Here is a 12,751-nt window from a genome sequence, read left to right as displayed (position 1 = left end):
TAAACTCACAGTAGTCTGCTCAGGACTAGGTGCCAGGGTTGATTTCTGTCCAGAGGCAGGGATGGGAAGGGGGAGGCAGCTAAGTCCCAACTACTGAGGTTCCCAGGGCTGCCGCTGCATCTCAAGAAGGGAATGGCAGGGGCCGGAGAGATAGCATGAAGGAAGGGCATTTGCCTTGCATGCAGAAGGATGGTGGTTCGAATCCCAGCATCTCATATGGTCCCCTGAGCCTGCCAGGGGCGATTTCTGAGCATAGAGCCAGGAGGCCAGGAGTAACTCCTGAGCGATGCCGAGTGTGACCCAAAAACTAAAAAAAAAAAAAAAAAAAAAAAAAGGGAATGGCAGGGAGCAGAAGTCATAGCACAGCAGGTAGGGTGTTTGCCTTCCATGCAACCAACCCAGGTTCAATCCTCGGCATCCCATATGGTCCCTCAGTATGCTAGGAATTATTTCTGAGCACAGAGCCAGGAGTTACCTGAGTGCAGCCAGGTGTGGCCCAAAAACTAAAAAAAAAAAGGGAGGGAGGGAGGGAGGGAGGGAGGGAGGGAGGGAGGGAGGGAGGGAGGGAGGAAGGAAGGAAGGAAGGAAGGAAGGAAGGAAGGAAGGAAGGAAGGAAGGAAGGAAGGAAGGAAGGAAGGAAGGAAGGAAGAAGTGCTCAGGGGTTACTCCTGGCTCTATGCTCAGAAATCGCTCCTGGCAGGCTCAGGGGACCATATGGGATGCCGGGATTCAAATCACTGACTTTCTGCAAGAGAGGCAAACGCCTTATCTCCATGCTATATCTCCGGCCCCCGGGAGCGATTTCTGAGTGTAAAGTCAGGAGTAACCCCTGAGTACTGCCGGATGTGACCAAAAAGCAAAAATATATATAGATGATATGGGGGCTGGAGAGATAGCACAGTGGTAGGGAGTTTGCCTTTCAGGTGGCTGACCCAGGATGGATCTGGGTTGATCCCTGGCATCCCATACGGTCCACTGAGATTTCTGAGTGCAGTCAGGAACCGTGTGTGTGTGTGTGTGTGTGTGTGTGTGTGTGTGTGTGTGTGTGTGTGTGTGTGTGTGTTAGGGAGAGAGCTCAAAGCATTAGAGGCACATCTGGAGAGATAGTGGGAAGGGTGCTTGCTTTGCACATGGTTGACCGGGGCTTGATTCCTGAGCACAGAGACAGGAGTAACCCCTAGCACTACCAAGTGTGACCCAAACAAAAAGGGGGCTTAGTGGCACATGATTTGCTACTGTGGAAATCCCAGAACCACAGAGCCCCCTCCCCCCAGGGGTCAGAGTGCTAGCACAGTGGGAAGGACATTTGCCTTGCACATGGCTGATATGGGTTAAATCCCCAGCATCCCATATGATCTCCCCAACACCACTAGAAGTGATTTCTGAGTGCAGAGCCGGGAGTGGCCACTGAGCACCACCAGGCATGGTCCCAAAATAACAAAAAACAAACAAAAAGCCACAGAGTTCCCCAGGCACCACCAGGGAGTAACTCCCAAGCACTATACCTAGAATAGCCCTGAACCCAAAAATCAGTTAATCAGAAAATGGCAATTTGTGGGCAACATCTAGGTGTTGGCAAAGTACTTTTATTTGGGGGAGGGGAGGGTAGAGAGATAGCATGGAGGTTGTCTTGCAAGCAGGAAGATGGTGGTTCAAACCCCAGCATACCATATGGTCCCCCGAGCCTGCCAGGAGCGATTTCTGAGTGTAGAGCCAGGAGTAACCCCTGTGTGCTGCTGGGTGTGACCCAAAAACCAAAATAAATAAATAACAACATCAGTACTTTTGTTTTGGTCCACATCCAGTGGTGCTCAGGGATTACTCCTGGCTTTTCGCTCAGAAATCACTCCTGTCAGGTTCAGGGGACCATATAGTAAGTCAGAAATCGAACTCAGGTCCGACCTGGGTCGGCCACGTACAAGGCAAACACCCTACTGCACCAGTAGGAGTGATCCCTGATCTCTGAGCACAGAGCCAAAAGTAGCCCTGAGCACTACCAAATATAACCCCCAACATTTTATATATATATATGTTTTGGGGCCACAGCTAATGGCAGTCAGCAATTACTCCTGGCTCTGTGCTCAGGGATCATTCCTGGCAGGCTCAGGGGACCATATGGGATGCCAGGAATCTAACCCAGGTTTGTCGTGGGTCAGTAGCGTGCAAGACAAATGCCCTACTGCTGTGCTATCTCTCCTGCTTCCAGCTTTTTTTTTTGGGGGGGGGGGTGTTTGGGCACCCTGTGTTGCTCAGGGGTTACTCCTGGCTATGGGCTCAGAAATCGCTCCTGGCTTGGGGGAACCATATGGGATGCCGGGGGATCTAATAATGGTCCTTCCTAGGTTAGCACGTGCAAGGCAGATGCCCTACCACTTATGCCACTGCTCCGGCCCCCCAACAATTTTATTTTGGTTTTTGGGTCACACCCGGCAGCACTCAGGGGTCACTCCTGGCTGTTTGTTCAGAAATTGCTCCTGGCAAGCTCAGAGGACCATATGGATGTCGGGATTCGAACCACCATCCTTCTGCATGCAAGGCAAATGTCTTACCTCCATGCTATCTCTCCAGCCTCAGCCAACATTTTTTTTCTTTTTTTTTCTCCCTCCCCTAGCCAACATTTTTTTTTGACTAGCTATTTTCTTTTTTTTTTGACTAGCTATTTTCTTTATATATATATGTATGTATATATGTATATGTGTGTATATATATGTATATGTATATATATATTTTTTAATTTAAAAACCTTGATTACATACATGATTGTGTTTGGGTTTCAGTCATGTAAAGAACACCACCCATCACCAGTGCAACGTTCCCATCATCAATGTCCCAAATCTCCCTCCTTCCCACCGGACCCCCACCTGTACTCTAGACATGCTTTCCATTTCCCTCATACATTCTCATTATTAAGACAGTTCAAACTGGGGCCGGGCGGTGGCGCTGGAGGTAAGGTGCCTGCCTTGCCTGCGCTAGCCTAGGACGGACCGCGGTTCGATCCCCCGGCGTCCCATATGGTCCCCCAAGAAGCCAGGAGCAACTTCTGAGCACATAGCCAGGAGTAACCCCTGAGCGTCACAGGGTGTGGCCCAAAAACCAAAAAAAAAAAAAAGACAGTTCAAACTGTAGTTATTTCTCTAACTAAACTCATCACTCTTTGTGGTGAGCTTCCTGAGGTGAGCTGTAACTTCCAGCTCTTTTCTCTTTTGTGTCTGAAAATTATTATTGCAAGAATGTCTTTCTTTTTTTTTTTTTTTTTTTTTTTGTTTTTTTTTTTTTTGTTTTTGGGCCACACCCGGTGACGCTCAGGGGTTACTCCTGGCTATGCGCTCAGAAGTCGCTCCTGGCTTGGGGGACCATATGGGATGCCGGGGGATCGAACCGCGGTCTGTCTCCTAGGCTAGTGCAGGTAAGGCAGGCACCTTACCTCGAGCGCCACCGCCCGGCCCCGCAAGAATGTCTTTCATTTTTCTTAAAACCCATAGATGAATGAGACCATTCTGCGTTTTTCTCTCTCTCTCTCTCTGACTTATTTCACTGAGCATAATAGATTCCGTGTACATCCATGTATAGGAAAATTTCATGACTTCATCTTTCCTGACAGCTGCATAATATTTCATTGTGTATATGTACCACAGTTTCTTTAGCCATTCGTCTGTTGAAGGGCATCTTGGTTGTTTCCAGAGTCTTGCTATGGTAAATAGTGCTGCAATAAATATAGGTTTAAGGAAGGGATTTTTGTATTGTATTTTTGTGTTCCTAGGGTATATTCATAGGAGTGGTATAGCTGGATCATATGGGAGCTCGAGTTCCAGTTTTTGGAGGAATCTCCATATCGCTTTCCATAAAGGTTGAACTAGATGGCATTCCCACCAGCAGTGGATAAGAGTTCCTTTTTCTCCACATCCCCGCCAACACTGTTTATTCTCATTCTTTTTTTTTGTTTTTTTGTTTTGTTTTGTTTTGTTTTGTTTTTGGGCCACACCCTGTGACGCTCAGGGGTTACTCCTGGCTATGCGCTCAGAAGTTGCTCCTGGCTTCTTAGGGGACCATATGGGACGCCGGGGGATCGAACCGCGGTCCGTCCTAGGCTAGCGCAGGCAAGGCAGGCACCTTACCTCCAGCGCCACCGCCCGGCCCCTCATTCTTTTTTAATATAAAAAGAGCACAAACTGGGGCCGGGCGGTGGCGCTGGAGGTAAGGTGCCTGCCTTGCCTGCGCTAGCCTAGGACGGACCGCGGTTCGATCCCCCGGCGTCCCATATGGTCCCCCAAGAAGCCAGGAGCAACTTCTGAGCACATAGCCAGGAGTAACCCCTGAGCGTCACAGGGTGTGGCCCAAAAAAAAACCAATAAAAGGGTGTGGCCCAAAAAAAAACAAAAAAAGGGGCCGGGCGGTGGCGCTCGAGGTAAGGTGCCTGCCTTACCTGCGCTAGCCTAGGAGACGGACCGCGGTTCGATCCCCCGGCGTCCCATATGGTCCCCCAAGCCAGGAGCGACTTCTGAGCGCATAGCCAGGAGTAACCCCTGAGCGTCAACGGGTGTGGCCCAAAAACCAAAAAAAAAAAAAAAAAAGAGCACAAACTGGGCCGAAGAGATAGCATGGTGGGGCCGGGCGGTGGCGCTAGAGCTAAGGTGGTAAGGTGCCTGCCTTGCCTGCGCTAGCCTAGGACGGACCGCGGTTCGATCCCCGGTGTCCCATATGGTCCCCCAATCCAGGAGCGACTTCTGAGCGCATAGCCAGGAGTAACCCTGAGCGTCACCGGGTGTGGCCCAAAAACCAAAAAAAAAAAAAAGAGAGATAGCATGGAGGTAAAATGTTTGCCTTGCATGCATAAGGATGGCGGTTCAAATCCCGGCATCCCATATGGTCCCCTGAGCCTGCCAGGAGCGATTTCTGAGCCATAGAGCCAGGAGTAATTCCTGAGCACTGCCGGGTGTGACCCAAAAACTAAGAAAAAAAAAAAAAAAGCTCAAAAAGAGCACAAGCTTTGCTGCTGGAGCCCCAAGCTTGATCCCTTGGCACCAAAATCTAAAAACAAAATCAAACAAATAACTAGCACCCCCACCCCCATTATTCCAGCATGGCTTCTGGCATATCTGCTGTCTATGATCTCAAGGGCTTTTTCTTTTTTTTTTTTGTTTTTTTGTTTTTTTTGTTTTTGGGCTACACTGGGCGATGCTCAGGGGTTACTCCTGGCTGTCTGCTCAGAAATAGCTCCGGGCAGGCACGGGGGACCATATGGGACACCGGGATTCGAACCAACCACCTTTGGTCCTGGATCGGCTGCTTACAAGGCAAACGCTGCTGTGCTATCTCTCCGGGCCCTCAAGGGCTTTTTCACAGGTGATTTTTTTTTCTCAGGTGATTTTCCAGGAGCCAGGTATGTGTGAGCACCACGACAAACTGGTGCAAACCCTCACTCAGAGCCACAGCCACCTCTGGACTACACTACAAGTGTCACTTCTGTGGATGTCAACTAAAAGTGTGACCTGGGGCCAAAATGACAGGACAGTGGTAAGCCGCTTGCCTTGCACGCGACCAAGCTGGGTTGGATCTTCAGCATTCAGCATTCAGATTGTCTCCTGAGCCCCGCCAGCAGGGATGGATCCCTGAGCACTGAGCCAGGAGTAATCCCTGAGCACAGCCAGAGGTAGCTCCAAAAACAAAACAGAGTGTGACTCCCGTGTGCAAACATTACAACTAAAGGAGCACTGGGCTCAGTGAGCACCATGGCCCGATGTGTCACCTGGGGCAAGCACCATGGCTCAGAACTGTGTGAGTAGCTCAGCCAGGCTGATGTATAGCCCTGATCATTGCTATAGCAGTGAAGTGCAGGGGGGAAGCAGGGAGGAAGCACAATGAATAATAGGGAATAAGGGAAGTGCTGAAGCCCAACAAAAGGCCATTTTTCCTGGGCCAGAGAGAGTTCAACAGGGAGGGGTTCCTGCTTTGCATACTGGGAGCCCTGGGTTCAGTCTTATCAGGGAATCAGAGGCCCCTGCTCCCAGACAGGAGTCAACACCCACCTGCATTGCTGCTGGGTCTGGACCCAAGACAGTATTTTTCCTATGCTATCTACTTTCTGGAGGCCAGGGTGTGGCGGGGATCAAATCCAGGGTCTCAATTCGCAAACATGCAAAGCAGGTGCTCTTCCACTGGGCTACATCCTTTTTGCTCTAGATCTTTTGTTGGTTTTGTTTTGGGACCTCACCCAGTGGCGTCCAGGGGTTATACCTGATTCTGTGATCAGAAATTACTCCTGGCAGTCTTGGGGGACTATATGGGATGCTGGGGATCAAACCTGTGTCAGTCCAGGGTCTGCTGCATATAAGGCAAATGCCCTATCCACTGTACTCTTGCTCTATTTCCTAGTTCTCTCTCTCTCTCTCTCTCTCTCTCTCTCTCTCTCTCTCTCTCTCTCTCTCTCTCTCTCTCTCTCTCTCTCTCTCTCTCTCTTTCTCTCTCTGTGTTTGTGTGTGTGTGTGTGTGTATGTGTTTTGGGGCTATACCCAGCTGCACTCAGAAGTTACTCCTGGCTCTGTGATCAGCAATTATTCCTGGCAGGTTCAGGGAACCCTATGGAATGCCGGGGATCAAACCCAGGTTGGCTATGTGCAAGTGAAAGGCCCTCCCACTATGCTAATTGTCTGGCCCCTCTAGATCATTTTATGAAACATCAAATATCTTTTTCTCTTATTCCCTCCCCTGATCAATAAAAAAGGGGTCTCTTATTTCACTCTGGGGAACTTGCTTGGTATGTTGATTGGAGTCCAATGCTGACTGTCCATCTCTCCAACCTTCAACAGCCTGAAACATCCACAAACCACCTCCATGACCCAAGGCAGAAAGAGTGTCTACATTGCTGCCTGGCCATGAGGAGTGTACCATGAACAACACTGGCTTTGACACCACTGCAAAGACTCAAAGCTCAACACACGGCCCCACACAGAGTAATAGCTCATCACGGGTCCAGACATGGGCTTAAAGAGTGGAATGCAGAGTGCCAGGTCAGGTCCCCCAGTACCACCAGGTCTGACCTCTCCAATCCCAGCACTAAGCCAGGAGTGGCCCCTGAGCACTGCTAGGTATGGTCCCCAAACCAAAAAGCTTTAATTGTTTTTTGTGGGGAGTAGTCTTTGGGTCATATCAGTGGTGCTCAGGGCTTTCTCCTGGTTCATTGCTCAGGGTTCACTGCTGGTGGGTCTTGGGGATGGAACTCCATGCAAGAAAGTGCTTTACCTCCTGTACTATCTTTCCAACCCTAAACCAAAAACTTTCAGAGGTTTAGCAGTTCCCAGGTACATGCATGATCACAAAGCCAGCCTACTCATATGCTCTGCTTGTCATACACAAATGAGTGGGTTTAGGTTTACACATGTAAACATACATAAGATACACACACAAACACGCCCTGTTCACACATACCGATTAATCCTGACCATACATTAAAACCCCAAATCTGCATCAAACACCAGCCATAGCCTTCCAAGCTCTAAACCCATTTGTTGGGAAGAAACTAGGCACATAGAAACTTGCATTCAGGGATTTCTAATGGCTGCCAAGCCAAGATGCAGACAGTCATTAAGATAAGAGACATAGGGGCCAGAATGACAGTACAGTGAGTAGGGCTTGCATGTGGCCTTCCTGGCTTTAGTCCGCAACATGATATTATCTCTAGAACATTGCTAGGAATAATTCCTGAATGCTGAGCCAAAAGTAACCTCTGAACATCACTGGGTGAGAGAGACAGACCTAGCTACAGAAGTCAGTGCCTGTTAATTAAGAAAATAAATTATTTAGGGAAGCAGGGAGATAGGCTGGGAGGGAGACCAGTGTGGCGCTGGAGGAGGCGTTGGGAGAGTGGAGGCTATAAGTGCCTTACCCGCTGAATTATCTCTTTGTCCCTTGCCAACAGCTTTTATGTTGCTTTCTTGGGGGGTGGGGGTGAAATGGGGGCTTGCATTTCAGGAATCACTCCTGGCAGTGCTCAGGGAATCATTTGGGATTCGGGTTTGGCTATGTGCAAGGCAAGTGCCTGGGACTGGAGCACAGCAAGGTGGTGTGTGTGTGTGTGTGTGTGTGTGTGTGTGTGTGTGTGTGTGTGTGTGTGTGTGTGTGTGTGTGTTTGCCTTGCACAGGAAGCAAACCTAGGTTTGACTCCCCAGCATCCCATATGGTCTCCCAAGACTGCCAGGAGTAATTTCTGAGAGCAGAGCCAGGGGTAACCCCCACCCAAAAAAAAAAAAAAACACACAAAAAACAACAAGAACCAGGCAAGTGCCTACCTGCTGTTCTTCGCTCCAACCCCTAAGTTATTTGCAAGATATCAGAAACCAGTACTAAAGCTCAGAGAAGCTAAGTAATGCCCAAGGTCACAAGCCAGGAAGTTGGAGGCCAAGGCCTAGAAGGCCCTTTGAACACTCAGCAGGTTTCTGCAGGACCATAGGAAGAGCTCAAGCATTAGCCCATCATTGAAGACAGAGAAGCAGTGTCCTCTGGAGGTGGCCTCTGTAAAGGCAGCATTGTGCCTGCCTTGAGTGTGAAGGGGCAGCCGCAGAGAGGAGGAGGACTGCTGCTGGAGGCACACAGGCCAAGCTGAAGAATACAAAAAGCTTCTGCCCTGGGGAAGCTTTGCCAGCTACCTGGTAGAAAAATATCTGCAGCAGGAGCTGCATCAGGGACTAGAACCTCAGCAAGGTGGTGTGGGGGTGTGAGACAGAGGGGCCAGTGAAACTGGACAGTACTGCAGCAAAGTGTTTGCCTTGCACACAGCTGACCCCAGCTCAATCCCAATACCCTATATGGATTCCTGAGCCCCACCAGGAGTGATACAGAGCCAGGAGTAAGTCCTGAGCAATGTTGGGGGTGCTGATTTTTCTTCTTCCTCCTCCTCCTCCTCCTCTTCCTGGAACCCTGCAGTTGCTGATGCCATGGATGTCCATATCCCACAACTGGAACATGCATCAAAGATTCATGGCATGACTCTCTCTTGAATTCACTGTGCAGCCTGCTACTTCCCCCCAGAATGAAGATCTCTAAAAAGGGCCTGACCAGCGGGCATCCTGTACACCTGTGTTGTCAGTCCCTTGAAAATTGCCCGGTATGCAGCAGAGACCCATGACTTGCATCTAGGAATGAATAATGCAGGTGGGGAGGAAACAGCAGAAGGTGGGACCATGGGGGGTCAGAGCAGGAGCCCAGTGAAGCTTCCTTGGGTTTGCATTTCAGTGACAGGGGTTTCCTCCGGGGACAGAAACTGGCAGATCATACAGGGGTGAGTGAGGCTCAAGTCAAACACATCTGTCCAGGAGTTAGTGCTGAAGCCTGTGGTTCTGGACCATCAGAAAGCAGGTGCTACTGGCCACAGTAGCCAGGAGGCAACCTGGAAACTACCTTCCCTCCCAACCTAACAGGGTACCCAGGTGAGGCAGGGGACTTACCCACGGGCCAGCATCTCCAGGGGCTGGGTGGTAGGGGGGGTCACAGGAAATGACCCTTTGGGGCAAAGACACGAAGAAACAGGGACCCAATGCAGATCCAGGAGCCACTCAGCGCCCAGTCTCAACCACTTCCTCCCCGGTGCTGCCTGCCAGACCAATGGTTCTGCAGGGACAGGCCCCTGTGCTAATGGTCCCCGGAAAAGGGACAGGTGGGGCGGGGCTGGCCTCAGACCGCCCACAGTCGCCTGTGGCTCTCTCTTCCAGCCACCTGCTGGCCCCAGCGGTCACCTCCCCTTGGCTGGGTGGAGCCACCTGGCTCTCCAGCTGGCACTGCAGAGGGGCGGGAAGGGCAAAGAGCAAGGCGGCCTGGCAGGCAGGCCATCCCAGGAGCACCCTCCAATGGGATGGCTGGAAAGAGCCCAGGAAGCCCCACTCTTCAGGGGCCAGCCACCTGGGCAGGTCCCCCCCCACACCCCTGACCCACCCCCACCCCACCAATACACACAGACACGCATGCGCACAGGCCAGGGAGCAAAGGCGCCAGTCTGTCCCCTCCCATTGCCCTGGAGCTTAGCAAGGTTCTTGGCAAGCTCAGCCCAGGCGCTTGGGGCGTCCTTGGGGGGCCAGGAGACGCAGGTGGAGGCTAAGTCACAGGCAGGCACGTTTATTATCCTTGAGCACAGCCCGGGCTCCTCTCCCAGTTGTGGGGGGATGCCCCCAGCCTTAGGAGGCAGCTACGCTGCTGCCCCCTGAAGCAGGCCCGTGGGGTGGCAGTGTCATGGGGGGCAGGAACAGGGCCTTCAGCTTGCCCGCCAGGCTGGCAATCTCGGGGTCCTGTGCTTCGTAGGACTTCACCAAGCGGGCAAACTTAAGGACACCTGCAAGAAAAGGGGAGGGCTGGTCAACCTTCCCTGCCACCTCCCCCCTACCATGGGGCGCCCAGGTTCAGGGTCTGTCCGATGGGAGAGGGGCACCCTCCTTGCCCTCTCCCCCACTGTCCAGGCAAAGTAGAAAAACGTGGGTGCAGACAGGGTGCCACTTCCTGGGCTACCCCAAGCAGGCAAAACTGTCGGGGATGTGCTGCATGAAAATTTCCCTAAAGCAGGGGCCGGGCGGTGGCGCTGGAGGTAAGGTGCCTGCCTTACCTGCGCTAGCCTAGGAGACGGACCGCAGTTCGATCCCCCGGCGTCCCATATGGTCCCCCAAGCCAGGAGCGACTTCTGAGCGCATAGCCAGGAGTAACCCCTGAGCGTTACCGGGTGTGGCCCAAAAACCAAAAAAAAAAAAAAAAAAAAAAAGAAAATTTCCCTAAAGCAATGCACCCAAAATCTGAACACCCACAAGAGACCTAGGTGACAGCCAGGAGGGAGGTCTAGAGACACCCCCGGGGGGGGGGGGATTCCCCCTAGATCACAGCCCGAAAACTGCACTGCCAACTCTCAAACGGAGCGGTGCTGTGTTCTGGCTCGCATTTCCTAGCAGAGCCGGTTTTCTCCTAGAAAACGAGATTGATAAAAAAAAAAAAAAGTAGAGAAAAAGAGGGGCCGGAGATCTAGCACAGTGGTAGGGCGATTGCTTTGCATGCAGAAGGACAGTGGCTCGAATCCCAGCATCGCATATGGTTTCCTGTGTCTGCCAGGAGTGATTTCTGAAGCGTAGAGCCAGGAGTAACCCCTGAGTGCCGCCGGGTGTGACCCCCAAAACCAAAATTAAAAAAAAAATAGAGAAAAGGAACTCCCTCCCCCAAATCACTGGGCCCCAGCGCGCTAAGCCCCGGCAGTGTCGGGCTGCGACTGTCACCCAGTGGCCAGAAGGGGAACTAACTATAGACTCGGGACCCAACCCACCCCGGGCCGAGCCACCCACCGACCGACCGCACCTTCCCCGTCGCAGCTGAAGCCATAGGCCTTGATAACCTCCTGTTGGATCTGCGTGGCCACGGGCAGCACGAACTGTAGCATCTTGCCCATGTCGTTGCACGCGTTGTCCCGGGCCTCGTCCATGCGCACGGCGTTCTCCGGGGCCGAGAAGGCCTGGATCACCTCGGCCAGGACCACTGGGGCCGCAGATGCGAGCAAGGCCGCCGAGGGAGGGTCCCGGGGAGGGTGGGCACGAAGGGGGAATTGAGCGGCGACTCTAGCTAGAGACACCCGAGAAACTCGGCCTCCCACCTCCCCAACCCCATCCCATCCACCCACCCCACCCAGCAGCTGCTGTCTCATCTGGGTCCCCGGAGCACCTCCATCTCATCTCTTCCCAATTCTGCCCTAAAAGTCCACCCGAGCCTGGTTTGCTTCTCACCCTTGGCCTGCTCGGCGCTCAGGGCCGCAGCAGGGGCCGCGGCGGACGTCATGGGGGTAACAAAGGCTGCCACTGCACTTCCCAATGCACGTGCAGGGGTGAACCCGAGAAAACAAAAAGGCTCAGGAAGAATAAAAAAAAAAAAGAAAAGAAAAGAAAGCTCATGCAGACCGGCAGGGGCGGCGGAAGGGAAGCAGCATCAGCCCGGGCCGGAAGCGCTTCAGGCCCTCCCCAGCTCCATGAGCACATTCAAACGCTGAGATGCTTTCAGTGTACAGTAGCTTGCAAACAGCGCTGAACTATTAGCGAAAAATAAGCTTAGCCTGTCATTGGGTACGATAGATAGAGGTGGGGGGCCTTCCGGTGGAGACCAGAAGGCCTGCTGGACAAATTCTAAAAGAGCTGTAACACTGAGGATTTAAGCCCCGCAGAGAAGACGGGAGATCCACGGACTCCACTTTCGGTGAGGGTGAGCATAGTTGGGGTTGCTTTGGAACGTCTCCTAGGGTTTAAGCCACGAGGCAAACACACCCCATCTTGCTGAAGGTTGAGCGGTGGTCCAGAAACTTCTGAAATCCCTCTTTTTTTTTAGAGTGGATGAAAGTTTAAATGATATGCAAATTAGGCCGTTCTGATTGGCCGAAGGCACGCTTCCGCCCCCTGCGTGATTAAGGAAGGCTGTGATTGGCGGATGCTCTGGGGTGGGCGTGGCTTAGGGATCCGGACTAGGAGAGGCGGGGTGAAGGGGTGTGAGTTTCACCCGGTCGCTTTCCAGTTTCTTTTCCCGCCCATTGAAATTGATAAGCACTGCAGGTCCCTAACTCTTGCAAGCATAAGCACCAGTTCTTTTTTTTGTTGTTTTGGTTTCGGGGCCTCACATCCAGTGGCACTCAGGGGTTCTCCTGGCTCTTCACTCACAAATAGCTCCTGGCAGGCTCGGGAACCATGGGATGCCGGGATTCAAACTGCCTTCTGCCCTAGATCAGTGTGTGCAAGGCAAACGCCCTACC

At 52.1% G+C, this 12,751-nt stretch overlaps 1 protein-coding gene and 1 non-coding gene across 2 annotated transcripts; both read right to left on the bottom strand.

Moving 5' to 3' along the window:
* Nucleotides 1-10,088: 10,088 nt before the first annotated feature.
* C4H12orf57 (chromosome 4 C12orf57 homolog) lies at nt 10,089-11,876 on the bottom strand. The gene is made up of 3 exons (XM_049772137.1): nt 11,742-11,876; nt 11,320-11,496; nt 10,089-10,318 (listed from the first exon to the last, which is right to left on the bottom strand). The coding sequence occupies exons 1-3, from the start codon at nt 11,791-11,793 to the stop codon at nt 10,164-10,166; spliced, it is 384 nt and encodes a 127-aa protein (XP_049628094.1). The 5' UTR covers nt 11,794-11,876; the 3' UTR covers nt 10,089-10,163.
* A 216-nt stretch (nt 11,877-12,092) lies between these two features.
* On the bottom strand, nt 12,093-12,154 carry LOC126007662 (U7 small nuclear RNA). The gene has a single exon (XR_007495164.1). It is a non-coding gene; the product is annotated as a U7 small nuclear RNA (small nuclear RNA).
* Between the last annotated feature and the right edge of the window lie 597 nt (nt 12,155-12,751).

This window comes from Suncus etruscus, chromosome 4, assembly GCF_024139225.1.
Source record: "Suncus etruscus isolate mSunEtr1 chromosome 4, mSunEtr1.pri.cur, whole genome shotgun sequence".
NCBI lineage: Eukaryota > Metazoa > Chordata > Mammalia > Eulipotyphla > Soricidae > Suncus > Suncus etruscus.
The sequence above is the reverse complement of the archived record's forward strand: the minus strand, read 5'-3'. Positions and strand labels throughout refer to the sequence as shown.